Genomic DNA, 26,013 nt, shown 5'->3' with positions numbered 1-26,013 from the left:
TGTCGACGACGGTGCGTGCGCATCAGTCGGAGCGTTGTTGGCGGTTTGGTATATGTGTGTAAAAGGTGGGCCTCGACATTATGTGGAAATAGTAATTTTGCGATCTTTGTGGTGGTGTTTTTAGCTACCTGTCACTTGCAATAACTGTCATTGAGTGTATTATTGTCAGTGTGTACATCTGACATTTCTAGATGTTATCTCATTATCAGAGAAATTTGAATGGCACAAGAAATAATTTTTGGGTTCTTAAGGATGGAAATTGTAAGCTTCTATTGGAAAACACGTTTGAGGATGTAGAAGACAAGTAAAGCATGGGGGTTTGAAGCATGAAGAATCCGGCTTTTTTTTACTTGGGTACCTGTATTGCCGACGGTGGGGAGAGCTACGCTGGCTGCAGGGTTCCTGTACTGCCGTGATGGAGAAATGCTGTCAGGTATCAGCCGACGTAGTGACGTCACTGAAAATGGGTTTCCATCGATCGGGGTTCTTTTGGGCCAACTGAAGGCTACAAGGCATTTGCTAGCGATATGATGTCACTGGTATTCGACTGGATGTGTGACGTCACTGGTTGTGAGGCTTTAGGGATCTTTTGGGTGTAATGAATGCCGTAAAGCATCACCTGACGATATGTCGTCGCTGGCATTCAATGAAACATCAGGCGCAACAGGCCTTATTCCATCTTTACCTTTCGTACCTGTCTGCTGCAAGCATTTGCGTGTCGAATAAAAGCTTGACCGAATCACCTGAATGCGTGACGTCACTAATCATCACTTGATACGAGTGCACTTAGGCCCCACGGCCGCGGTGTATCATGTTCCGTGAAATATCACCAGGTATCGTGACGTCACTGATATTCGACTAAATGTTGGTCGCAACAGGTCATGCTTCATTTTTACCTTCGTACCTGTCTACCGCAAGCACTGGCGTGATGAATAAAAGCTACCAAATCACGTGAGTGTGTGACGTCACTGGTCATGCATTTTTATGGATCTTTGGGGGCCAACTGAGAGCCGTAAAGCATGACCTAATGATGTGACGTCACTGGCATTCGACTGTGTGTGATGTCACTTGTGATCAGATTTTACGGCCTCTTTTGGGCCGACGAAAGGTCATACGACATTAACTGAAGATGTGACGTCACTGGTATCCGAATAAAATTCAGGCGGGACAGGCCATGCTTCATCTTTACCTTTGGTACCTGTCCATTGCAAGCATTTGAATGCTGAAGGAAGGCTCTGCCGAACTACCTGAGTGTGTAACGTCACTAACCATTAATTTATATAGACTGCTTTGAACCTACCGTAAGCCACACCACATCAGCTGACCATATGACGTCACCGGTTTTCGTCTAGATGTCATGCGCAACAGGCCATGCTCTATCTTTGCCTTTCGTACCTGTTCACTGCAAGCATTCGCGCGCTATATCGAGGTGGTGCCGAACCATCTGAGTGCGTGACGTCGCTGGTCATGAGTTCATACAGGCTCACTTGGGCACCCCAATGCAACAAAGCATCATATCCTGTGAAGCATCGCGGGATGATATGACGTCACTGGTATTCGACTCAACATCAAGCGCAACAGGCCATGTTCCATCTTTACCTTTCGTACCTGCCTACTGCAAGCATTCGCGTGTTATATGACGTCAATGGTCAAGAGCTCTTACGGGCTCTTTTCAACCCCCTATATGGTATAATGCTTCAGCTGACGATATGATGTCACTGGTGTTCGACTTAACATCAGGCACAACATGTCATGTTCCATCTTTGCCTTTCGCACCTGTTAAAGTATCGGCGAGCCTAATGATGGCTCTGTCGAATCACCTGAGTGCGTCGTCATGAGTTTTTACAGGCTATTGTTGGCCGAGTGAAAGCCATAAGGCATCATCTAATGATGTGTCGTCACTGGTAATCCACTAAGTGTGTGACGCCATTGGTCATGAGTTTTCCCGGGCCTTTTTCGGCCGACTTAAGGCCATTAGGCATCAGGCAACGATATGGCGTCATTGGTATTCAATTAAGCATCAGGTACAATATGTCAAGTTTCATCTTTACCTTCAGCACCTATCTACTGCAAGTATTCGCGCGCCACATAAAGGCTCTGCCCAATCACCTGAGCGTGTGGCGTGACTGGTTATGAGTTTACGCGGGTTTACTCGGGCTGACTGAAGGACATCAAGCATCATCTGGCGATGTGACGTCACTGGTATTCAACTTAACACCAGGCGCGACAGACCATGTTCGTCTTTATCTTTCGTACCTGTCTATTGTAAGCATTGACATGCGTAAGGAAAGCTCTGTGAAATCTCCTGAGTGTGTAATGTCACTGGTCATGAGTCCTTTATGGGCCGCTTTTTTGTACCTATAGGGTACAAGACATCAGTTGACGATATGACGTCACTGGTGTTTGACTTAATCTCAGGCGCAACAGGCCATGTTCCATCTTTGCCTTTCGCACCTCTATACTGCAAGTATTCGCGCGCTACATAAAGGCTCTGCCGAATCACCTGAGCATGTGGTGTAACTGGTCATGAGTTTACGCGGGCTTACTCGGACTGACGGAAGGACATCAAGCATCATCTGACCATATGACGTCACTGATATTCGGTCTGTGGCCCAGACTTATGACCGCTAGGCGGCGCCCTTTATTATTTAGCCATCAGGGCATTCCGGACCGTAGCTGCTCAGGGGCGCATCCTGTGATGTCGGGCGGAATAGCTTTGCATATACGTCGGTTTGTGGGCTGGGATCACCTTTGTTTTGTGTTTACGTTTGTTCAAAATTTTAGTCGTTGAAACAGCCCGTTGCGTTTGAAGCTGCTACTTAATGGTGCGCACAATAAAATTAGTGTGCTTAACTATGGTGCATCTCCCGCCTCTGCTGCGGAATTTCGTAGCCATAGGTGGCCAAGTGACCTCCTACCAACTGATGATCAGTGACGTCACGTACTCAGGTGATTCGGCGGAGCCTTCATATAGCACGCGAATATTTGCAGCAGCCAGGTACGAAAGGCAAATATGGAACATGACCTGTTGCGCCTGATGTTTAGTCGAGCACCAGTAACGTCATGCCGTCAGCCGATGCATTACAACCTATAATGGGTTCAAAAGAGCCCATAAAAACTCGTGACCAGTGACGTCACAAACTCAGGAGATTCGACGGAGCCTTTATTCAGCACGTCAATACCTTTAATAGACAGGTACGAAAGGTAAAGAAAGTACGTGGCATGTTGGACCTGATGTTAAGTCGAATAACAGTGACGACATATCATCCTGTGATGCTTCACGGGAGGTGTTGCTTTGTGGCCTTGGGCGGCCCAAGTGAATCCGTATAAACTCATGACCAGCGACGTCACCCACTCAGATGATTCGTCTGGAGTTTAGTCGATTACCAGTGACGTCATATCGTCAGCTGATGCTTGATGTCCTTCAGTCAGCCCGAGTAAACCTGCACAAACTCATGACCAGTTACACCACACGCTCAGGCGAATCGACAGAGCCTTTTTGTAGCGCACGAATACCTGCAGTAGGCAGATGCGAAAGGTAAAGATGAAACATGGCTTATTGCAATTGATGTTAATTCGAATACAAGTGACGCCATAACGTTATCTGATGCCTAATGGCCTGAACTCGGCCAAAAAAGGCCCGTAAAAGCTCATGACCAGTGACGTCACACACTCAGTGGACTACCAGTGAAGTCATTTCGTTAGCTGATGCCTTATGGCTTTCGCTCAGCCAAAAATAGTCGTAAAAATTCATGACCAGTGACGTCGCACACTCAAGTGACTCGGCAGAGCCATCATTTAACGCACCAATACTTTACAGGTACGAAAGGCAAAGATGGAACATGACCTGTTACGCCTCATGTTAAGTCAAACACCATTGGCATCACGTCGTCAACTGATGCATTTTTCCCTATAGAGGGTTCCAAGGAGCCAGAAAAAACTCATGACCAGTAACGTTACACACCCAGGAGACTCGACAGAGCCTTCATTCAGCACGTCAGTACTTGTAATAGACGGGTACGAAAGGTAAAGATAGAACATGGCCTGTCGCGCCTGATGTTAGGTCGGACATCAGTGACGTCATATCGTCAGCTGATACATTATACCGTTTGGGGGTACAAAAGGTCCCGTAAAAAGCTCTTGACCAGTGACGTTACTTACTCAGGAGACTCGACAGAGCCTTCATTCAGCACGCCAATACTTCCAAGAGACAGGTACGAAAGGTAGAGATGGAACATGGCCTGTCGCGCCTGGAGTATAGTCGAATACCAGTGACGTCATATCGTCAGCTGATGCTTGATGTCCTTCGGTCAGCCAGAGTAAACCCGCGTAAACTCATGACTAGTTACACCACACGCTCAGGTAATTCGGCAGAGCCCCTATGTGTCGCGCGAATACTTGCAGTAGATAGGTGCGAAAGGTACAGACGAAACATGGCTTAGATAGAGCATGGCCTGTTGCGCATGATGTCTAGTCGAGACCTAGTGTCATCATATCGTCAGCTGATGCTTTGTGGCCTATAGTAGGTTCAGAAGAGTATACAAATTAATGGTCAGTGACGTACACACTCAGGTAATTTGGCAGAGCCTTCCACGGCAATGCTTGCAATGGACAGGTACCAAAGATAAAGGTGGAACATGGCCTGTCGCGCCCGAAGTTCATTCGAATACCAGTGACGTCACATCGTCAGTCAGTGCCGTATGACCTTTCGTCGGCCCAAAAGAGGCCGTAAAATCTCATGACCAGCGACACGCACGGTCGAATGCCAGTGACGTCACATCGCTAGCTGATGCTTTATGGCCTTCAGTTGGCCGCAAAAAATCCGCCAATACTTGCAGCAGACATGTACGAAAGGTATAAATGGAGCATGACCTGTTGGCTGATGTTCAGCCAAATACCAGTGACGTCATATCGCCAGCTGATGCCTTACGGCATTTCGTCGGTCCTAGAGGACACGTGGAAACCCACGACCATTGACGTCTTACAATCGGTCGTATAGCAGTGACGTCGTTAGCTGACACCTTGTGGTCTTCAGTTGGCCGAAAGGCACCGGTGAAACTCGTGACCAGTGACGTCACACACTCAGGTGGTTCGGCAGCTTTCATCCAGCACGCCAATGCTTGCAGTAGTCAGATACAAAGGTAAAAATAAAGCACGGCCTGTTGCGCTCAGTATTTATTCGAATACCAGTGGCGTCACGCTATCCGGTGATACTTCGTAGACCATGACACACCGTGGTCGTGGGGCCTAAGTGCACCCGTATGAAGTGATGATTAGGGACGTCACACATTGAGGTGATTCGGTCAAACCTTTATGCGGCACGCAAATGCTTGCAGCAGTCAGGTACGAAAAGTAAAGATGGAACGAGGCCGGTCGCGCCTGATGTTTAATCGAATAACAGTGACGACACATGGCCAGCTGATGCATTACGGCATTCGGTGGACCCAAAAGAGCCTTGCAAACTCACGACCCGTGACGTCACATACCCAGCCGAATACCAGTGACATGTCACATTCAAAAGCCTTATGGCCTTCAGTCGGCCCGAAAGGACCCCCATCCCGATCGATGCAAAACCATTTTCAGTGACGTCACAATGTCAGCCGATGCCTCACAGCTTTTCCCCCGGACGACAATACTCGAAACCCTGCAGCTAGCGTAGCTCTTCCCTCCGTCGGCCATACAGGTACCAAAGTAAAAAATTACCAAGAATCCTAATACCTTGATGAATATCAATTACACTCATAATGAAAACACTGCATGTATACATTTTCCAAAACAGTAGGTATCTACACTCTGGTCATATACACTGTTCATGTGATTGTGTCAGCATGCTTGTGTCTTTTTAGTGTTCCCATTATGGGTGTGTTGTGTATGCATCTAGTAATGAAAAATTCTGTCATTTGGTCATACTTCAGATTGTCTTCTCTGCGCTAAAAGATGTTTTCGTATAGATATGCATGGATTTCATCATTGAAAACTGATTTATTATGTCATGTAGACTTCTCTCATAAAGATAAGATCACAAAGTGTAAAAATGTGCATATTGAGGAATATATGAGCAGTCTTGGATGAACCATCTTTTTTAGCAGTTAGCAGACAGTCTTTTTACCACTTTGTTGTCCTTGGTTATATTGCTATAATTATACAAAATGTGTCATGGTTCAATGTTCTACCTTCCCTCATGCCATCCTCTTGCTCTTTAATGGAGTAGAAATGCATTTTTGCCAGTTTGTTATCCTCGGGTAGATTGCCAATTATACAAAATGTGTTATGGTTCATTGTTCTATCTTCCCTCATGTTGTCCTCATGCTCTTTAATGGGTAGAAATGCAGTTGCCCACCAATACAAGTGCTGTTACTGTAGGCGTCAAACCCCTTATTATACTTTGGGGTTGAGGAGGTGGTATGAGCATTGAGTGTTTGACCTGATGACATTACATTAGGAAAGTTGGTCATTACAGGGCCTGTCCCATTTTGGAAAGACATTGATGAAATTCTAACTTAAGATATATTTAGGCATGGTTCTGTCCCAAGTATGTATGACTATTGTGATAAAACTCAGATACAGGAAACTGTGTGACAGCAGCACAGGTGGAGGACAGGAGGGGGGGGGGGGGCATGTGTATGTACAAGCACCAATGCAAGGCTTCTGTACCAGTCAGGGGCCCAGTGTCTGACAGGGTGTTCTGTATCAACAAGGGGTGTTGAGTTGGTTAGGAAAACATTTACTCAAAGAAGGATGGGGACAGTACCCTGAATGACAGCAGACCTCTTGTGTTGGTTGGTGCCCTCTGACAATGGAGGAAACATGACATGATGAGTGTTCACATTAAGACATTGGAAGGATCCTGTGGCAGTCAGGGTTTCAAGTACCAAATGGTGGGGTCCTTTAACCTATTTCCACCATGGGTCTGTTAAAGGGAGTGTTCCACATGTAGATGGGGGTTTTGATCTGAACTAGCAATCTTAAAGATCTTTTGTTGTTCACAATCCTGCCCCCCTTGAGACATAAGCTGTCTAGTTTCTGAGCTACAAGCTCGTGAAAATGAGGAAAGATGTATAGGGGGAGAGTCTTTCAAACACCCCCTTGGCATTAATGGTGTCATAATGTCATTCAAATCTTGCCATTCCATAAGTGATGCAACAAATCAAGGCCAAGAAAAATATGATTGTGGATGTGTTCATGTTTGGCATTTGTTAGTGTGTTTGTAAGTGTGAGTTTTTTTCATTTCCAGATATAACTGCAGTCAATTGGCTCTCAATTAATGTTGTGCAAGGTACAATGATGTGGTCAAACTGTGATGTGCTGAGAAGCATATTTATTAAACAGAGAATTGTGCTGTCTAAAGCAATTCCTTCTTCTGAAGAAGTAAAAGGAAATGCCAGTTATGAATGTCTCAAAATTACATTTTACTTGTCACTGATCGCAGCTTGGCTTATGGAATGGTGGGGTTTGGATGACGTTACTATAACGTCATGAATGCCAAAGTGACTTTGAAATGCTCTCCCCAACATGCCTTTCCCCATTTTCGCGGGCGTTTAGCTCAGACACAAGAGGGGGTTAGGTCTTAAGAAGGGCAGGATTGTGAACAGCACCGGAACGTCTTCAAGATGGTGATTTCAGTTAAAAACCCCACATACATATGGGGCACTCCCATTAACATATTGACCTTGTCACCGTGCCTTCTCCAAAGACAAGTGATTTAAGTGTGATCAACGAACCAGGTCAGTGAGGGCACTTTCGGCTTTTATGTGGGAGGCCTGGACTCGATTCCCGGCTGTCGCTATGTCCCTCGGTTGCGTCCACGACCTTTGCAGCTGCTAGGCCTCCGTAAAGAGGTGCGTGATGATGTACGCACGCTTCTGTAAAGAAAAGTTCACAAGTTTGGCGCCTTGTTTATGGATTTTCCCACTTGATGTACTTTAAACAGCTCATGCCCTCATTTACAACACAAAACTGTTGTTGCAGCCCCAGCCTTACTCTTGCATTGTGCAACATTTGATAAAAAAGAGCATTTAGTTGACATCATTTGTTTTCTGCTGAATTAACACGCGCTCGGGTGGGAGAGGGTCAAATTGACCCCCCCCCCCCCAAGGTTTTCCCAAAATGGTTTGCGAACGGCGCCGCTACGCCGCGCCAAATTTTGCGTAGCTGTAGACAATTGAATAGCGGATTGTTTGACATAAAAAATTAGATGTACCTTGCAAGGTTGCTGACCTATGGCAGGTGAAAGTCAGGCCATGGTTTCAGCGAAAACAATTTCTAGAGAATTGTTAAATCTGATGCAACAACGGGGTGTTTGACGAAGCCGTACATCTCTGAGATGCTTTCTTAGACAGTAAAAGCATTAAATGGGCAAATTACGTTGACCTAAGGTCAGGTATGAAGGTCAGACCAAGGTTAAAATCAACCTGTGTTATTGCTCTAGGGCTTGCTGTATGGGACAGTTTCTGGTGTTCATTTCGAATTTATTGATAGCAGGAACAGCATTATACATATTTCATTGACTTGTAAGAGATCAGAATAGCTCATTGACCTAATATGACCTAGGTCGACATTTTGTTTTTGGAGCATACTACCTAGCATAACCTGTGTCAGTTATTTAAATGCAAAACTCACAGCAGTCTTGTATGATTTTGTCACCATGACCTTCAAAAGTTCAAATAAGGCCACAGAATTTAAGTGAGATGGTGACCTTTTGCTCAGAAATAGTTATCTGGGTTTTTGGGGCACTTTGGAGACCAACCTAGAATTTGACCTTATTTGACCTGAAGGTCATAACCTAGCAAGCTCAAACGTTGACCTAATTGAGTTCACATACAGGCCAACACACCCTGCAAATTTGGTGCCTCTAGCTCTCTTAGTTCCCGAGATCTCAGGGGGTCATATTGCCCCTTCAGCCCCCACCCCCACCAGAGCGAAGGGTGTCTAGCCGGCCACCCGGGCGCGTGTTAAAGGTTCGTTTTGTGCTTGGGCTACCAATTACGAACTGATGCGTTCTGAAGATTTTAGAAGATGCTCCCCCCCCCCCCCCTCTTGTGGTATCTCTGCGGCGCCATCACGATCGTCTTGTGGCGCCCCCCACATGGCCCGTGCCTCAAAGTTCAGGTGCATTCATGGGTGATTTCGCGCAGCATATTGAGAAGTTGTTGTCTTCGCTGTTGGCCTTGACCATCGGCTAGGATGGATGTTTCACCATGTGCGTCGCCTTGGGTGCAGCATCGCGTCGCCACTCAGCCGTAAGGGAAGCCTTCGTTTGCCGGGCATGTAACCATGACACGCTTATTTGGCGATTTGCATGGGCTGTTGGTATGCTGAGCCCGGGGCAGGTTGCCCACTGCTGCCCTCTTGCACCCCTGTGCCTGTTGGTACACAGCCTGAGGCGGGTTGCCCACTGCCACCCTTCTGCACTCCTATGCCTGTTGGTACACGGAGCTGGGGGCAGATTGTCCACTGCTGCTCTCCTGCACTCCTTTGCCTCTTGGTATGCGGAGCCTGGGGCAGGCTGCCCATCGCTGCCCTCCTGCACTTCTGTACCTGTTGTTATGCTGAGACCGGGGCAGGCTGCCCACTGCTGCTTTCCTGCACTCCTGTGCCTGTACCAGCTCATCACCACCATGGCAGGGAATCGACAGTCACGTAAGGGTGTGCGTGAACGCTACACAACAGATGGAGTGAGATCGCGTGCTGCGGAACCGTCGTCGTCTAATGGGGCAACAGGAGTACTTAGTTGGCGTCAAATCATTCAGTGACCATGCCCTCGGTTTGGGAGCTGCGCCGAATTCGACCCGGACCTCCCGTGTACCAACGCCTTCCGGCATTGAGCTCTGTCCCCGGCGTATTTCAGAGGCGAACATGCGTTCTAGGTGTCGATTTGTCCATCCGTTTCTGGCTGCGTAGGGACCACGGTGCTCAGGCGGACGCGCGTAGCCGCCACGCCAGGTCGTAGCCGCTAACCCTGGTCACATTAGCACATTGAAGGCAGTTCAGTCTGGGGGCCTTCCCGTTCCGTTGTGATCCGATGGTGCAGAATGCGTGGGCCCGTTACCTGCGGTGGATGTTGTTTCTCTTAAGGTGTTACCATACATGGTCTCCCCACACTAATTGACGAAAGGAATATGTAATAGGTATGTGACTTTGCTCAGACCACGTGTTGTGTGGCTGCTTTGGAACTTCTGGGCAGATGCCTATGGGCTATGACCTGGCATGTGATTTAAATGAAACTTAATTCGTAGTCACGTGACCTGAGATAAGGTGTAGCTAGCCATTGTAGCCATGGTTTGGTGCATTCCTAAATGTCAATAAGCTGCTTGTTAACTCAAAAGTGGGAAGGAGATTTGAGCCTCCTATCACTCGAGTGTTTCACTATCTTACGTTGCCCCAGTCCGTTAATAACATCTGCGAAAACATTTAAGCGGAGGAGATGAAATGCGTATGAGGCAGGTAGCGCAGATGCTAGTACAAGGGCTTGCTAGTGCGAGTCGTGTGTGGCTCTTAAATTGCACGAGACGCTCGCCAATGACACTGGATGACGCGCCAACGATGTCCGCAATTTGAGAGCCGCGCACGACGCATGCGGCAGTTAGCACATGGTTTGACTCACGCGTGTTTGGGCCCTCTTAGTCCGGTTGCCGTATCTGACCTGACACTGAACTGTCGCGAGCAGATTCGCTTGACGGTAGTGATGGGCTAGACCCCACAAGGCCACGCCGTATCTGACCTGACACTGAACTGTCGCGAGCAGATTTGCTTGACGGTAGTGATGGGCTAGACCCCACAAGGCCACGTTAGGCAAAGCGGGATGGACATCGACGCTCCGACGTGTGACGTTTCAACACGCACGGCTCGCTCTATGGTTATCTTGAAATATGTGAACACTGGCTGTTACAGGGCGATGGCGGACCACCTCCAGTGCGGTATGTGCTTCCAGGCATACAATGCATCTTCGCGCCTGCCCAAGTTCCTCAAGTGCAGCGGCGGCATCCAGCACACATTCTGCCTGCAGTGTCTGCGGAAGCTGACTACTAGTGGCATCATCAAGTGTCCCACGTGCCGCGACCTGACATGCGTCGCTCACTCGGCCGACTCCCTCAAGAACAACATCTACCTGATGCCACAGATTGAGGCAACTGCCTCGGCTGCTCAGCTCAACCAACGGTCAGTAGTGCTGGTATTTGAGGTCAACGCTGTTATGATGAGTCCGTTAGGACATTCGGTTGTCGTTTTTTTTGTTAATGCTTTGATATTTTCGTTGCTATTTTGCTTCGCTATCTTATGGCGGTTCGGCTCATCGAAAACATTATCGGGCAGTCACATGCGTACGCCATTGTTACATCTGCTGCTGACTGATATGCTATATTTCCATGAGCCACCTTTTACTATTAACCATGTATAGTTTTGGGAAGGTCGGGCTCTAACACCAGATCTCTAGCATCCCGGGGGCGGACATTACACCATATTGGTACCATGTCTGGAAAATGCTTTATATTGTGAAGATGAACAAAACAAGAAGAAAAAAGCCGGTACTCTGCGTATGGATGGCGAATGTCACGAGCCATGGTGGGCGCGAGACAGCTTTGAGGGCGAGGAGGAAGATGGACTCCGTTGGAAAAATGATCTGTGCGGGACTCATAGGCTTTATAGCTACAGCACAAGCCATAGCACTTGAAACACAAGAGTTGCACAGTCAGCACTGCCAAATCTGTCACATAAACAGTGTTATATGCAAATTTTTACTAGTGGGAAACTTTGGCTAGCAGGAAATCAGTATTTTCTTGTATTGGCCAATGACACTCACAAACTCATATCAGTATGCCACCCAGCATCATGTCATCTACTTTGCGCAGCCCAAGAAACACATTACCTACTCCCACATTAATGCATTTATGAGCAGCCTGCAACAGTGAGTTAAGCTACAGAAATGACTCATGAATGCTACATAGTTAGTGGCAAAAATTGTGTAACTATGTTGTCTTTCCCCATCCAATGCATCATCAGTACCTGAGGGCAGCATCGCCATTTAGACTTGGCATGGACTGGCAGGTCAGAATGCAGCTATTTGCTTTCTTGACATACTAGGGTTGAAATACTGCTTTGATATCCTTGCAGTCAACAGCATTGACTGATATGGACTGATGGCTAGGTGGCACAAACAGCTGTGTTCGCACAGTCCAAAGATCATAACATGTGAACCAGCCCCAGAGCTGTCATGACAAATGCAATCTGGGCTCAAAATTCATAACAAATGATTAATTATAACAACAGCTCAATTATCCACCTCATGGTTTGCAAAGATACATGTCACAAAAAGCACCAAGGTAACATATTTACTCACCAGTACAAAAACAGGTACTGATGTGCACCACAGATGTTCTCTGCACCTCATGTGGCATTATGTTAGGTTTACTTAGTTTATGCACTGTTTTCTTCCACATGAAATGCACAAACCTGGATTTGACAGAGTACTGATGACAGCTATTTTCATCCAGTGCTCACATTTGCTTTCTTGACATTTTGGAACCATCACTGGGCAATTTTGGTCCCATCATTAAAAATAGTTCACATTCTGCACTGACTGCAATGATCTATTGCCTATATTTGTTGATCCTTTGCATCATGCACAAATTATTGAGTTACCTATCTCACACACACTAAACTGACAAGCAACAAACAGCCTAATCACATCAAAAACAAATATTCCAGCCCCCGCTTCCTTGCCATTTGGTCTACCAGTGTGATGTAGCTTCATATTTCCTTGACGAGCCAGTCACCAATATCCAGCACATCCCTCCTGCCAATAGGTGGTCAACCAAATGTTCAAGTCACAGGAGGAATGTCTGCAAAATCAATCCTGGGGCATTTATGTATTCACTTAATGCAAGAAACTATTGGTACTCCCTGCAAGAATTGTTGAACAGTTCAAGTACCTACCTCATGGCCTGCAGACACCCATCACAAAAAAGCACCAAGGTGACATATTTAATCATCAGTACAAAAGCAGGTGATGATATGCAACACACACGTGTTCTCCATGCAGCATGTGCCATCACGTTAGGTGTTAGTTTATGCACTGTTTTCCTGCACATGGAACACACAAACTTGGATTTAGCAGAGTAATGATGACAACTATTTTCATCCAGTGTTCACATTTGCTTTCTTGCTGTTCTGTCCCCGTCATTGGGCAATTTCGGTCCTACCATTAAAAAAGTTCACATTCCGAGCTGACTGCAATGATCTATATTTGTTCATCCGTCATATCATGCAGCAATTTTTAAGCTACCTTTCTCACACAAATTTAACTGACAAGCAACCAGCATCCTAATTTAAGGAACATCTGCAAAAACACTCCTGGGGCCTTTAGGTATTAACTTAATGAAAGAAACTTGGAGGCATTCTCTGCAAGAATTTTGAGCAATCCAAAAATTAAAGTGAGAACAAGTCAAAACTATATAAAATGACCATATTACCTCCATTTGGCTTTTGGAAGCATGGAGCCTGCCCCAGATGTAAATTAATCTAACCTTTAGGCGGAAAGATAACACCAAGCACCGCCGACGCCTGCTGTCTGCATAGATCAAGCGCCTAGCAAGGCTAAATTACGTGAGGATTTCTGTGCTGCTAGCCACTCAAGGCCCTCAATAATAAGGGTAGTTTTAGCAGCATGGTGTCAACTTCACCTTCTTTCTCTTTTCCTTTACCATCTTGGACTTGGACCGTCTCGAGCAATAGCTAAAAACCCGTGGAAAAGCGGCAACACCAAACTAAGCTGAAATGGCCATGAACAGAACTGCGTGCGCCAGGCATTTTTCTTTTTTTTTGTTTAGACAGCTGACGGCCGAGAATTCGGACGAAATCCCGGTATTCTTCAAGTACTTCACCTTTTTTAGAAGAAGAAAAATCCCCACCGCGAGCGTTTTACGCGCAGTGCGGCACGGGCTCAACCAGCTCGCGTTAGCAGGATTGCCCGACTTTGAAATCATACAATCCAAACGACATCTTTAGCACCAAAAATAAAGAGCAGGCAATTAACATTATACACTACGTCGTTTCGACCACTGCTACTCACAATGCTCGCATGATTGCCTATCATCTTCAAGAAATACCCATCTGATAATATAATAATTTCGGCCACAAACAGGTCATATGATTTTTAACACGCAGACAGCCGACGATTTATAGCATGTACTAAAAGTGCAACATAAGCACCAAATTACGTACATTCGAGCGGTTAAGAAAAGTATCCCAGTTTTTCACATTCGTGTCTCGAATTGATATTTCCAAACAGACAGCACAGAGAAAAACCCAACAATGTCGGCGGAACTGAAGCATTTCCAGCAGTCTTAAAAAACGGACCAAGCCACGGGAACCAAACACCGAAGCCAAGCCAACGCTTTCGGTGCGGTACATTGACGTCTATTAGCGCAGTGCATCTCATACACGAGTCCGGATAATGTGATTCACACTTATTAGGACCAAACACATCGTGACGACATTGTCGCTTAAACTACAACACTTGGATTCAATTAATATGACTACTCCGTTTGCCGTGACATGCTGCCATCATGTCGTGCAGAGGGACTGTCGTAGTACCCTCTTAAAGTAGTGCACCTCTTGTACAATTCCAACGAGCAAGGCTTGAAATCGCTCTGACATCCAGAGACATACTCTGCCGAGATAATATGCCAACAGCCACCCTATGGAAACGGATCAAGCCTCGGGAAAGAAGACTGAAGCAAGGCCAGCGTTTCGGTACGGTACATATACGTCTATTAGCGTAGTGCACCTTACACACGAGTCCGGATCATGCGATTCACACTTACTAGGACCAAACACATCTTGCTGACGATGTCGGTGGATATGCCAGACCACGGTCCGATGAATAAGACTCATGCATTGCCGTCAGATGTTGCCATCATTGGCGGACGGACTGCAGTAGCACCCTCTTCAAGTAGTACACCTCTTGTATAATTCCAATTGGCGGGACCTAAAAACCGCTCTGGCATCCAAAGACATACTCTACCGAGATAATATGCCAATAAAAATCCTAAGGATACGGACCAAGCCTTGGAACCGAAGACTGAAGCTAGGCCAGCGTTTTCGGTGCGGCACATATGCGTCTATTAGCGCAGTGCACCTCATGCACGAGTCCGGATCAGGCGATTCACACTTATGGAAATTAAACACATCGTGCTGACAATGACGGTGGAACTGCGAGACTTCGGTCCGATGAATAAGACTGATGCATTGCCGTGAGATGCTGCCATCATGTGCGGACAGGCTGTAGTAGCACCCTCTTAAAGTAGTACACCTCTTGTATAATTCCGATTGGCGAGACCTAAAAACCACTCTGAAAGGCAAAGACACACCCCGCCGAGATAAAATCCCGACACGAACCCTGAGGAACAAAGCCAAGCCCCGGGAACCGAGGACCGAAACAAAGGCAACGGCTTAGGTACGGCACATATACGTTTAGTCGTGCGGTGCACCTGAAACAAGAGCCCTTACAACGCGATTCACACTAAGAAATAAACACATTGTGCCGACAATGTCGGCTGAGCTGCAATGGTTTGATTCAATGAATAATACTCATGCACTGTCGTGGGATGTCACCATCATGTGCGGACAGACTGTAGTAGCACCTTCTTAAAGTAGTGCGCCTCTTGCATAATTCGTTGGCGAGACCTAAGAACGGCTTTGTCATCCAAAGACACACTGTACCGAAATAACGTGTCAACAGCAATTCTAAGAGAACGGACCAAGCCCCGGAAACCGAAGACCGAAGCGAGGCCAACGTTTTCGGTACGGTACATATATATTTATAAGCGCAGCGTACCTTATACCATCGTCAGCAAGATGTGTTTAGTCCCAATAAGTGTGAATCGCATGATCCGGACTCGTGTGTGAGGCGCACTACGCTAACAGACGTATATGTACCGTACCGGAAACGCTGGCCTTGCTTCAGTCTTCGTTTCCCGGGGCTTGGTCCGTTTGCTTAGCGTGGCTGTTGGCATATTATCTCGGCAGAGTACGTCTTTGGATGTCAGAGTGGTTTCTAGGTCTCGCCAATTGGAATTATACAAGAGGTGTACTACTTGAAGAGGGTGCTACTGCAGTCCGTCCGCCAATGATGGCAACGTCTGACGGCAATGCATGAGTCTTATTCATCGGACCGAAGTCTTGCATATCCACCGACATCATCAGCAAGATGTGTTTGGTCCTAATAAGTGTGAATCGCATGATCCGGACTCGTGTATGAGGTGCACTATGCTAACAGACGTATATGTACCGTGCCGAAAACGCTGGCCTTGCTTCAGTCTTCGTTTCCCGGGGCTTGTTCCGTTTTCTTAGGGTGGCTGTTGGCATATCATCTCGGCAGAGTATGTCTCTGGATGTCAGAGCGATTTCGGGCCTTGCTCACTGGAATTGTACAAGAGGTGCACTACTTTAAGAGTGTGCTACGACAGTCCCTCTGCACGACATGATGGCGGCATCTCACGGCAATGCATGAGTCTTATTCATCGGACCGACGTCTTGCATTTCCATCGACATTGTCAGCACGACGTGTTTAGTTCTAATAAGTGTGAATCGCATTGTCCGGACTCGTGTGTGAGGTGCACTACGCTAACAGACGTATGTGTACCGTACCAAAAACGCTGGCCTTGCTTCAGCCTTCGTTTCCCGGGGCTTGGTCCGTTTCCTTAGGGTGGCTGTTGGCATATTATCTCGGCAGAGTACGTCTTTGGATGTCAGAGCGGTTTCTAGGTCTCGCCAATTGGAATTATACAAGAGGTGTACTACTTGAAGAGTGTGCTACTGCGGTCCGTCCGCCAATGACGGCAAAATCTGACGATAATGCATGAGTCTTATTCATCGGACCAAAGTCTTTCATATCCACCGACATCGTCAGCAAGATGTGTTTAGTCCTAATAAGTGTGAATCGCATGATCCGGACTCGCGTGAGGTGCACTACGCTAACAGACGTATATGTACCGTACCGAAAGCGCTGGCCTTGCTTCAGTCTTCGTTTCCCGAGGCTTGATCCGTTTCCTTAGGGTGACTGTTGGCATATTATCTCGGCAAGTATGTCTCTGGATGTCAGAGCGATTTCAAGCCTTGCTCGTTGGAATTGTACAGGAGGTGCACTACTTTAAGAGGGTACTACGACAGTCCCTCTGCACATGATTGCAGCATGTCACGGCAACGGAGTAGTCATATTAATTGAACCCAAGTGTTGTAGTTTAAGCGACAATGTCGTCACGATGTGTTTGGTCCTAATAAGTGTGAATCACATTATCCGGACTCGTGTATGAGATGCACTGCGCTAATAGACGCCAATGTACCGCACCGAAAACGTTGGCTTGGCTTCGGTGTTTGGTTCCCGTGGCTTGGTCCGTTTTTTAAGAATGCCGGAAATGCTTCATTTCCGCCGACATTGTTGGGTTTTTCTCTGTGCTGTCTGTTTGGAAACGTCAACTCGAGACACGAATGTGAAGAACTGGGATAATTTTCTTGATTGCTCGAATGTACGTAATTTGGTGCTTATGTTGCCCTTTTAGTACATGCTATAAATCGTCGGCTGTCTGCGTGTTAAAAATCATATGACCTGTTTGTGGCCGAAATTATTATATTATCAGATGGTTATTTCTTGAAGATGATAGGCAATCATGCGAGCATTGTGAGTAGCAGTGGTCGAAACGACGTAGTGAATGGTGTTAATTGCCTGCTCATTACTTTTGGTGCTAAAGATGTCGTTTGGATTGTATGATTTCAAAGTCGGGCAATCCTGCTAACGCGAGCTGGTTGAGCCCGTGCCGCACTGCGCGTAAAACGCTCGCGGTGGAGATTTTTCTTCTTCTAAAAAAGGTGAAGTACTTGAAGAAAACCGAAATCCCTTCCTGAACGGATGATCCTCTCACGGGAAGGGATTTCCTCCGGCGCACGATTCGAATCAGCGGAACGGCGCGTGAGTGTATACATGGGCCGGATAGTTCGGATCGAGGACGGGTCCCGGCTCAATTCGAATCACAGCTGCCCATGTAAACAGGGTAAATCCCTTCCCGTGAGAGGATCATCCGTTCAGGAAGGGATTTCGTCCGAATTATCGGCCGTCAGCTGTCTAAACAAAAAAAAAGAAAAATGCCTGGCGCACGCAGTTCTGTTCATAGCCATTTCAGCTTTGTGCGGTGTTACCGCTTTTCCACGGGTTTTTAGCTATTGCTCGAGACGGTTCAAGTCCAAGATGGTAGGGGAAAAGAGAAGGAAGGTGAAGTTGACATCATGCTGCTAAAACTACTCTTATCATTGAGGGCCTTGAGTGGCTAGCAGCACAGAAATGCTCACGTAATTTAGCCTTGCTAGGCGCTTGATCTATGCAGACAGCAGGCGTCGACGGTGTTTGGTGCTATCTTTCCGCCTAAAGGTTAGATTAGTTTACATCTGGGGCAGGCTCCATGCGTCCAAAAGCCAGATGGAGGTAATATGGTTATTTTATATAGCTTTGACTTGTTCTCATTTTAATTTTTGGATTGCTCAAAATTCTTGCAGAGAATGCCTCCAAGTTTTGTTCATTAAGTTAATACCTTAAGTCCCCAGGAGTGTTTTGCAGATGTTCCTTAAATTAGGATGCTGGTTGCTTGTCGGTTTAATTTGTGTGGGAAAGGTAGCTTAAAAATTGCTGCATGATATGACGGATGAACAAATATAGATCATTGCAGTCAGCTCGGAATGTGAACTTTTTTAATGGTAGGACCGAAATTGCCCAATGATGGGGTCAAAACAGCAAGAAAGCAAATGTGAACACTGGATGAAAATGGTTGTCATCATTACTCTGCTAAATCCAAGTTTGTGTGTTCCATGTGCAGGAAAACAGTGCATAAACTAACACCTAACACGATGGCACATGCTGCATGGAGAACACGTTTGTGTTGCATATCATCACCTGTTTTTGTGCTGGTGATTAAATATGTCACCTTGGTGCTTTTTTGTGATGGGTGTCTTTGCAGGCCACTAGGTAGGTAATTCAACTGTTCAACAATTCTTGCAGGGAGTACCAATAGTTTCTTTCATTAGGTGAATACATAAATGCCCCAGGATTGATTTTGCAGACATTCCTCCTGTGACTTGAACATTTGGTTGACCACCTATTGGCAGGAGGGATGTGCTGGATATTGGTGACTGGCTTGTCAAGGAAATATGAAGTTATGTCACACTGGTAGACCAACTGGCAAGGAAGCGGGGGCTGGAATATTTGTTTTTGATGCAATTAGGCTGTTTGTTGCTTGTCGGTTTAATGTGTGTGAGATAGGTAACTCAATAATTCGTGCATGATGCAAAGGATCAACAAATATAGGCAATAGATCATTGCAGTCAGTGCAGAATGTGAACTATTTTTAATGATGGGACCAAAATTGCCCAGTGATGGTTCCAAAATGTCAAGAAAGCAAACGTGAGCACTGGATGAAATTAGCTGTCATCAGTACTCTGTCAAATCCAGGGTTGTGCATTTCATGTGGAAGAAAACAGTGCATAAACTAAGTAAACCTAACCTAATGCCACATGATGTGCAGAGAACATCTGCAGTGCACATCATTACCTGTTTTTGTACTGGTGAGTAAATATGTTGCCTCGGTGCTTTTTTGTGACACGTATCTTTGCAAACCATGAGGTGGATAATTGAGCTGTTGCTATAATTAATCATTTGTTATGAATTTTGAGCCCAGATTGCTTTTGTCATGACAGCTTTGGGGCTGGTTCATGTTATGATCTTTGGACTATGCGAACACGGCTGTTTGTGCCACCTAGCCATCAGTCCATATCAGCCAATGCTGTTGACTGCAAGGATATCAAAGCAGTATTTCAACCCTAGTATGTCAAGAAAGCAAATAGCTGCATTCTGACTTGCCAGTCCATGCCAAGTCTAAATGGCAATGCTGCCCTCAGGTACTGATGATGCATTGGATGGGGAAAGACAACATAGTTACACAATTTTTGCCACTATGTAGCATTCACGAGTCATTTCTGTAGCTTAGCTCACTGTTGCAGGCTGCTCATAAATGCATTGGTGCGGGATTAGGTAATGTGTTTCTTGGGCTGCGCAAAGTAGATGACGTGGTGCTGGGTGGCATACTGATGAGTGTGGTAAGTTTGTGAGTGTCATTGGCCAATACAAGAAAATACTGATTTCGTGCTAGCCAGTTTCCTGCTAGTAAAAATTTGCATATAACACTGCTTATGTGACAGATTTGACAGTGCTGACTGCGCAACTCCTGTGTTTCAAGTGCTATGGCGTGTGCTGTAGCTACAAAGCCTATGAGTCCCGCACAGATCATTTTTCCAACGGAGTCCATCTTCCTCCTCGCCCTCAAAGCTGTCTCGCGCCCACCATGGCTCGTGACATTCGCCATCCATACGCAGAGTACCGGCTTTTTTCTTCTTGTTTTGTTCAGTTCGCCTCAAAAGCGCAGTTTTCGCCCATAACCCGTTCCTTGGTTCGAACTAAGCGGGATCGAACTATCGACCGTTAATCCGACGTAAAGCCGGTTTCGCCCATGTAAACGCCCCTCGCCGAGAGGGTTAACGTCGCATGATCCGTTCCGATCTTAATTCGAATTATCCTCGGCTGCCCATGTAAACCGGGTAACTGTGTTGGTGCCGTCAACCGAATGCAAGTTTTCAAAGTGACGGAGTTTCCGGTGTTCTGCATGTGTTTGGTTTGAATGGACGCGTGTTGAAACCATATCGGCTCGAACAAGATTAGAATGGTCATCGAATTTGCCACCGCGGTCACCTTTTGGTCGCATCGCCACGCTCGGAGGTGTGACCATAGATCCCCCTCTCCTTGAAACCGTTCTAATAGCCACGGCGACACGATCCCATTTGCCAGAATAGTTACGACCTTAAAGATGAATCGCTGGACAGATGTTGTGCCAAAGTGATAGGTCATGCGCATAAGCGCGCGCCAGACGCGTTGCACGACGCAGCGACCCGAAAACACGATTTGTTTGCCTGGGAGGCGTGCTTATAATGCATGTGCACGGCTTTCGGCGGGTGTAGAAAGGCAGGAAATGGGCCGACCAGCACCTTTTGACAGACACCGTTTTACCAGCAGATATTTTTCATCGATTTTCCCTACTTAAGATACAAAATATCTGTCTGGGATAACTCTCCTCGAAAAGGATCTGGGTGCGTGCTGATGCATCGTTGCCTGTGCTGGAGGGAACTGGGGCAATAGCACAAGATGTCCGCAACAATGATTGCGGAAGCGCAACTTGTTGCATACTCAGAAACCTAGCATGCGTCTCATGGAAACACATCGGCCACGTATGGGGAGTGTGGGCGTGATGTCTGGGCTGAAATTTCGAAAACGAGGTTGTGTCGTTATGACAGCGGCGTGTGTCCTGGCGGTGCTAACAGCCTTATCAGTTTGGTATGTCCGAAGGTATTGAACGACTGGGGGGTTATCGGTGATGATGAACAGCTGTGTTATGTCACGTTTTTCATTTACCTTGAACAGCCGTATGTTTTCTCCCCGTGTTGACGTTTTGTCTTTACCGCAGTTTGGAGATGTTCTGCGTCAGCTGTGTGACGTTGGCGACTGAGAAGTGCGGAGAGCACGAGCTGCTGAGGCTGTCGGAAATCCGCGAGGTTCTACGAGGGATGGCCTTGAAGGGCGCCGAAAACACGGAGGCCATCAAAATCAAACGATCGACCACGCTCGATCTCTATAGACAAGCGTACAACGTCCTTGCGGCCGCCGCCAAATCCGTTGGTAGAACTATAGAAGATTATGATATGGACTTACAACTAGATGATGATATTTTGCGAGAATTGGAGAGGAAACGGGAAGCTATTGAGTTCCTCCCGAATGAAGATCTCTCGGACACTTTCAAAAATGTGGAATCGCATATATCCCACACCATGACGAGCTTGGAAGAAACTTCCAGTCTGGCACGTAGATGTGAGAATTTACTCGACTCCAGTGCAGAGGTGTCCTTACGGACCAACGGCTCACGCATCACGTTTGCCGTTGGTGATTGGATGCGCGATGAAAATGTTGTGAAAGCGTTGATGGGCGCAAGCATTTTCCTGTATTCTTTGGATCATATGGCATCGTCTGATGATGACGAAAAGGCGGAGGCAATTGGAAGCCAAGAATCCAACAACGTAACCCGTGGTAATACTGCTAGTGCACAGGGCGGCGCTGTAAAAGCCCCCAGTGGCATTAGCAAAGCTGCAAGCGCCTCCGGCGACACTGGTAAACCTGACAATGTATCCTATGTTGCGGGCAAATCGGTCACCATAGCCAAGGATAAAGCCAACGGTAAAACCAGCACCACACCCGGGGACACAGCCGGCAAGACCGCCAACGGCAAAACGGCAAACGGTAAAGCCGCCACCAAAGTGAACAGTGTAGCGTCTGATAGAGCAACTGCTACAGCCAATGATAGCAAGGTCACCAGCAGCATCGCGGCTTCGCCCAATCGCTCCGTTAAAGGTAACGACACCACCATGTCTAATGGGCCCGCGAATGATAAAGCCGTCGGAAAAGCCACCTTGACGAATAAGAGCGCAAGCACTGGCGAGGCTGCCAAGTCCAGTGGAACGGCTAGTGGAAAACGTGCCGTCGTCTTACCCGATGGACGAGCCACTGGCACGGTAACGGTCACGTCCGTGTCCAGCCATGGTGCGAATGTCCATCGCATTCACATCATGGACCCGGTCACTGGAAAGGCCGTCTCTCCGGCCACCGGCGCCGTGTCGAGCGGGCCGGCGGCCCGTAAGGTGACGTTCTCCAACGTGTTGAAACAGGCGAGCGCGCCGGTGGAGCCGGCGCCGGCGCGTGCCGCGGCCGTGCCGCGGGCACTACGCGGCGACGGCCGCCCGTACTACCGCCTGCAGGTCACGACCGGCACGGACACGGGTGACGTCATCATCGAGCTGCGGCCCGACATGGCGCCCATCATGTGCAAGAATTTCATCTCGCTGTGCGACGCTGGATTGTACAACAACACGAGTGAGTGGCGCGTGCCGGCCCCACGTGCTGGCTGTCGAGAGGAGGAGGGCGCTGCGTATGCATCACGGATTGGTGAAAGGGTAGCCGCGATCCTTTCCAGTGTGAGGTCATGATTTGACCCGTGGGAATTTACCACACCATGTTATCCGAGCCATTTAACAAAACAGAAAGAAACGACAAACGGCCCGTGCAGTCGAAACATCCGAAACAGACACTAGACGAGCGGTGACAAAAGTACGTGACAATAGAAGGTGGCCGCCTGTGTCCGCCGAGCACGGCCGGCCGCCGCCGTACCCCGCCCCGCCCGAGTTGCGCCCCTCCGCGGTCCGCCTGACGCCGCCGAGCGCCGCCCCGCTCGAGCTGCGCCCCTCCGCGGTCCGCCTGACGCCTCCGAGCGCCACCCCGCTCGAGCTGCGCCCCTCCGCGGCACGCCTGACGCCGCCGAGCGCCGCCTCGCCCGAGCTGTGCCCCTCCGCGGCCCGCCTGACGCCGCCGAACGCCGCCCTTCCGCAGGGTTTCACTTCGCCACGGCCAACGACTACCTGCTCGGCGGCCGGGTGGACGACGACGAGGGCTTCTCTCTGCTGGCCGACTCCGGCAAGAAGTTCATCGCCGCCGACATGTGTCCGCTGCAGGACGAGTGCGGCGCCATACGCATGAAGGGCATGGGTGCGTGGCGAGATCGGCCGGCCTGGCGACGGCAGGCTGTCTCCGATGGGCCTCCGCTGCCGTCCGCGAAATACACTGCTCATGTACTGAGATGGGTAGGATGCCTTACAGAGCTGTGGAACCTGAAGTGCCTTAATTTCATAGCCATACATCGTATTTCGTATCTACATAGCTATATGAATATATACATCTTGCATGCATATATTCACAGCCATACCAGATGTGCAAAACATGCACATCTTGCTTTGTAGGCAACCATGCTGTGCTGATTTTGTATTTTGATATGCTTTGTAAATATTATGTAGTGATTGCTGTTTGATGGTACGCTAGCATGGTATGTTTGTTAGTTTAAAAGTATGCTATGATAATTTGGTGACTCGGTCAGCAGACTGCACGTGCCCAAATAATCGAATTACTCTTGTGACTCGAACTGCGTGTTGACAATGTTCGGTTCGTGGTGCTGGATGTCTGCGCACCCGTGTTTTATCCGCTGGGGCACCTGGCGAGTGGCAAGCGGTGCGTTGTCAGGCACCGTCGAAGCAGAGGTAGCAAATGCATGTGCAGACATGCAGCTTCGGAGTGGCTGGATGCCCTGCCACTGTTGACTGGCCGTATTGTGGCTGTCTTGGTGAGTGATGCCTCAGTGGGCTCGTGTCCCAGCGGTGGTGGTGGTTTGTCGGCATGACTGACGCTGTGTGACGGCTCATTGCAGGCACGGTGATCGTCGACGGCAACAAGCGCGGTCAGATCGGCTCGCAGTTCATGATCTGGGTCTCCGAAGAGCGCGACTACCGCCCGTACCGCTACACGCTGGTGTTCGGCTACGTGCGCCAGGGGTTGGACCTGGTGCGTAAGATCTCGACCATGGACCGGCCGTCTATCTGGCGCCAGGTTCGGCTCATTTCCGCCAAGCGGCTTACCCAGTAGCGGCCGCACGGCACTGATGCCGTCGCCGCCGGGCGGGGCGGCACGCGGCGCCAGCTGCGCTGGACGCTGACGGCACGCGGCGTCAGCTGCGCCAGGCGCTGACGGCACGCGGCGCCAGCTGCGCCAGGCGCTGACTACATGCGGCGCCAGCTGCGCCGGGCGGGACGCCACGCGGCGCCAGCTGCGCCGGGCGCTCACTACATACGGCGCCAGACGCTGACGGTGACGACGCGACCCGGCCAAGCCGAGGCTGTTTGTGTGATTGTGATGCCGATGGACTGCACGGCGTCGGATAAGATAGGATTTTGGGTGGGCGATAATGCTAATCTGGAGTGGGAACAATGACTTTGTTATGATAAGCAGCTCGCGTTAGAAAGGCTGATATTTTTGGTGGCTCCCACCTGGCAGAGCCGTGTGGTATGCTTTATGGGTGGCGCCCGTTCATATCGGAAAACGCTTTGCGAAAGACCGTGTCCTGAGCGTGGCGGTTTGTTCGTCAGATTGCATTATTTGGAACGCGGCACAACCAGCAACCCAGAGCCTTACAGTTTCGGGTGGCTCTTTCTGATATGTCCTGTGCACATGACGTATGCTGCTTAGGTCTAGTAAACGCTGGCTGTATGCTATATGTCTTGGACCACGAGATGTGATCCAACCAGTAGGGTCTCTGTATTTGACTGTGTTCCGCCAAGCATATGGTGTGTTGCTACTTAGCGGATTTTGTTTTATCACATTGTGCTGTGACTGCTTTGGCCGAGAATATTTCGGCTTTTTGTATGTTTATATATAGTGGTGAGTTGTAACGCTGAAAACGGTGATTCTTTTGCACATTGGTTTTCCCTGTTAATCATAGCCTGCCATGTACTTATGGTATCGTTAATCCGAGCGGGGCATGCTCCACCATTAAGCTGAAGTCTGCCACGTGATATGTGCGTTATGTTTTGTACTCGCTGTTTGGCGTACCACTCGCTTTGCCTTTTTCTAAGACCACCTAGAGCACGACAGGTGCGATGTGATTGAACAGTACAGTACGGCGCCCTCGGCGGTCCGTTGTGGGCGGATTCGGGCAGCGGCTGCCTGTCGACCAAACATGGTAGACAGCGCTTGGTTCTCAGCGCGGCTGTCTCCGCTGCTGCGATGCCCGTGGTGGAGGTGCCGGGCGCAGAACTGGCGTCAATGCTCGGAAAGTGTGGGTTGATGCTGTACTCTTTCGCGACTGATGACCGTCGTGCGGTACGTAAACGGCAAACAAGACCTGTCTCTGTTCGGATTCAGCGGCCGGTGCGATCCGTCCCGCGGCTGACCTTTGTGCGCTCGATCTTCCCAATACAGGCAGGCTCGGCTCAGGTGTGCTCTTTTGGCGGCTCTCCGCGCATGGCCTTTACTCACACAGCTTCAGCACTCTG

At 48.4% G+C, this 26,013-nt stretch overlaps 1 protein-coding gene across 4 annotated transcripts; it reads left to right on the top strand.

Moving 5' to 3' along the window:
- LOC119091909 (uncharacterized) lies at positions 1–24,672 on the top strand. 4 transcript variants are annotated; one of them, XM_037214836.1, is made up of 5 exons: positions 1–65; positions 10,891–11,157; positions 21,555–23,011; positions 23,525–23,680; positions 24,393–24,672. In XM_037214836.1, the coding sequence occupies exons 2-5, from the start codon at positions 10,895–10,897 to the stop codon at positions 24,605–24,607; spliced, it is 2,091 nt and encodes a 696-aa protein (XP_037070731.1). In that variant the 5' UTR covers positions 1–65; positions 10,891–10,894; the 3' UTR covers positions 24,608–24,672. The 4 variants fall into 4 exon arrangements, with proteins under 4 accessions (XP_037070731.1, XP_037070729.1, XP_037070732.1 ...); XM_037214834.1 differs by lacking the exon at positions 1–65 and adding an exon at positions 5,698–5,778; XM_037214837.1 differs by lacking the exon at positions 1–65 and adding an exon at positions 7,546–7,724.
- Positions 24,673–26,013: the final 1,341 nt, after the last annotated feature.

The sequence above is a fragment of the Pollicipes pollicipes genome, unplaced genomic scaffold, assembly GCF_011947565.3.
Source record: "Pollicipes pollicipes isolate AB1234 unplaced genomic scaffold, Ppol_2.1 Scaffold_3447;HRSCAF=4054_pilon_pilon_pilon, whole genome shotgun sequence".
Lineage (NCBI taxonomy): Eukaryota > Metazoa > Arthropoda > Thecostraca > Pollicipedomorpha > Pollicipedidae > Pollicipes > Pollicipes pollicipes.
The sequence above is the reverse complement of the archived record's forward strand: the minus strand, read 5'-3'. Positions and strand labels throughout refer to the sequence as shown.

Bases quoted from the DNA above. Each gene is read 5' to 3' on its own strand.
- LOC119091909 (XM_037214834.1), top strand. From the start codon at position 5,723: ATGAATATCAATTACACTCATAATGAAAACACTGCATGTATACATTTT. The intron at 5,779-10,890 runs GTAGGTATCTAC...TGGCTGTTACAG, and splicing joins TGTATACATTTTCCAAAACA to GGCGATGGCGGACCACCTCC. The intron at 11,158-21,554 runs GTCAGTAGTGCT...TCTTTACCGCAG, and splicing joins GCTGCTCAGCTCAACCAACG to TTTGGAGATGTTCTGCGTCA.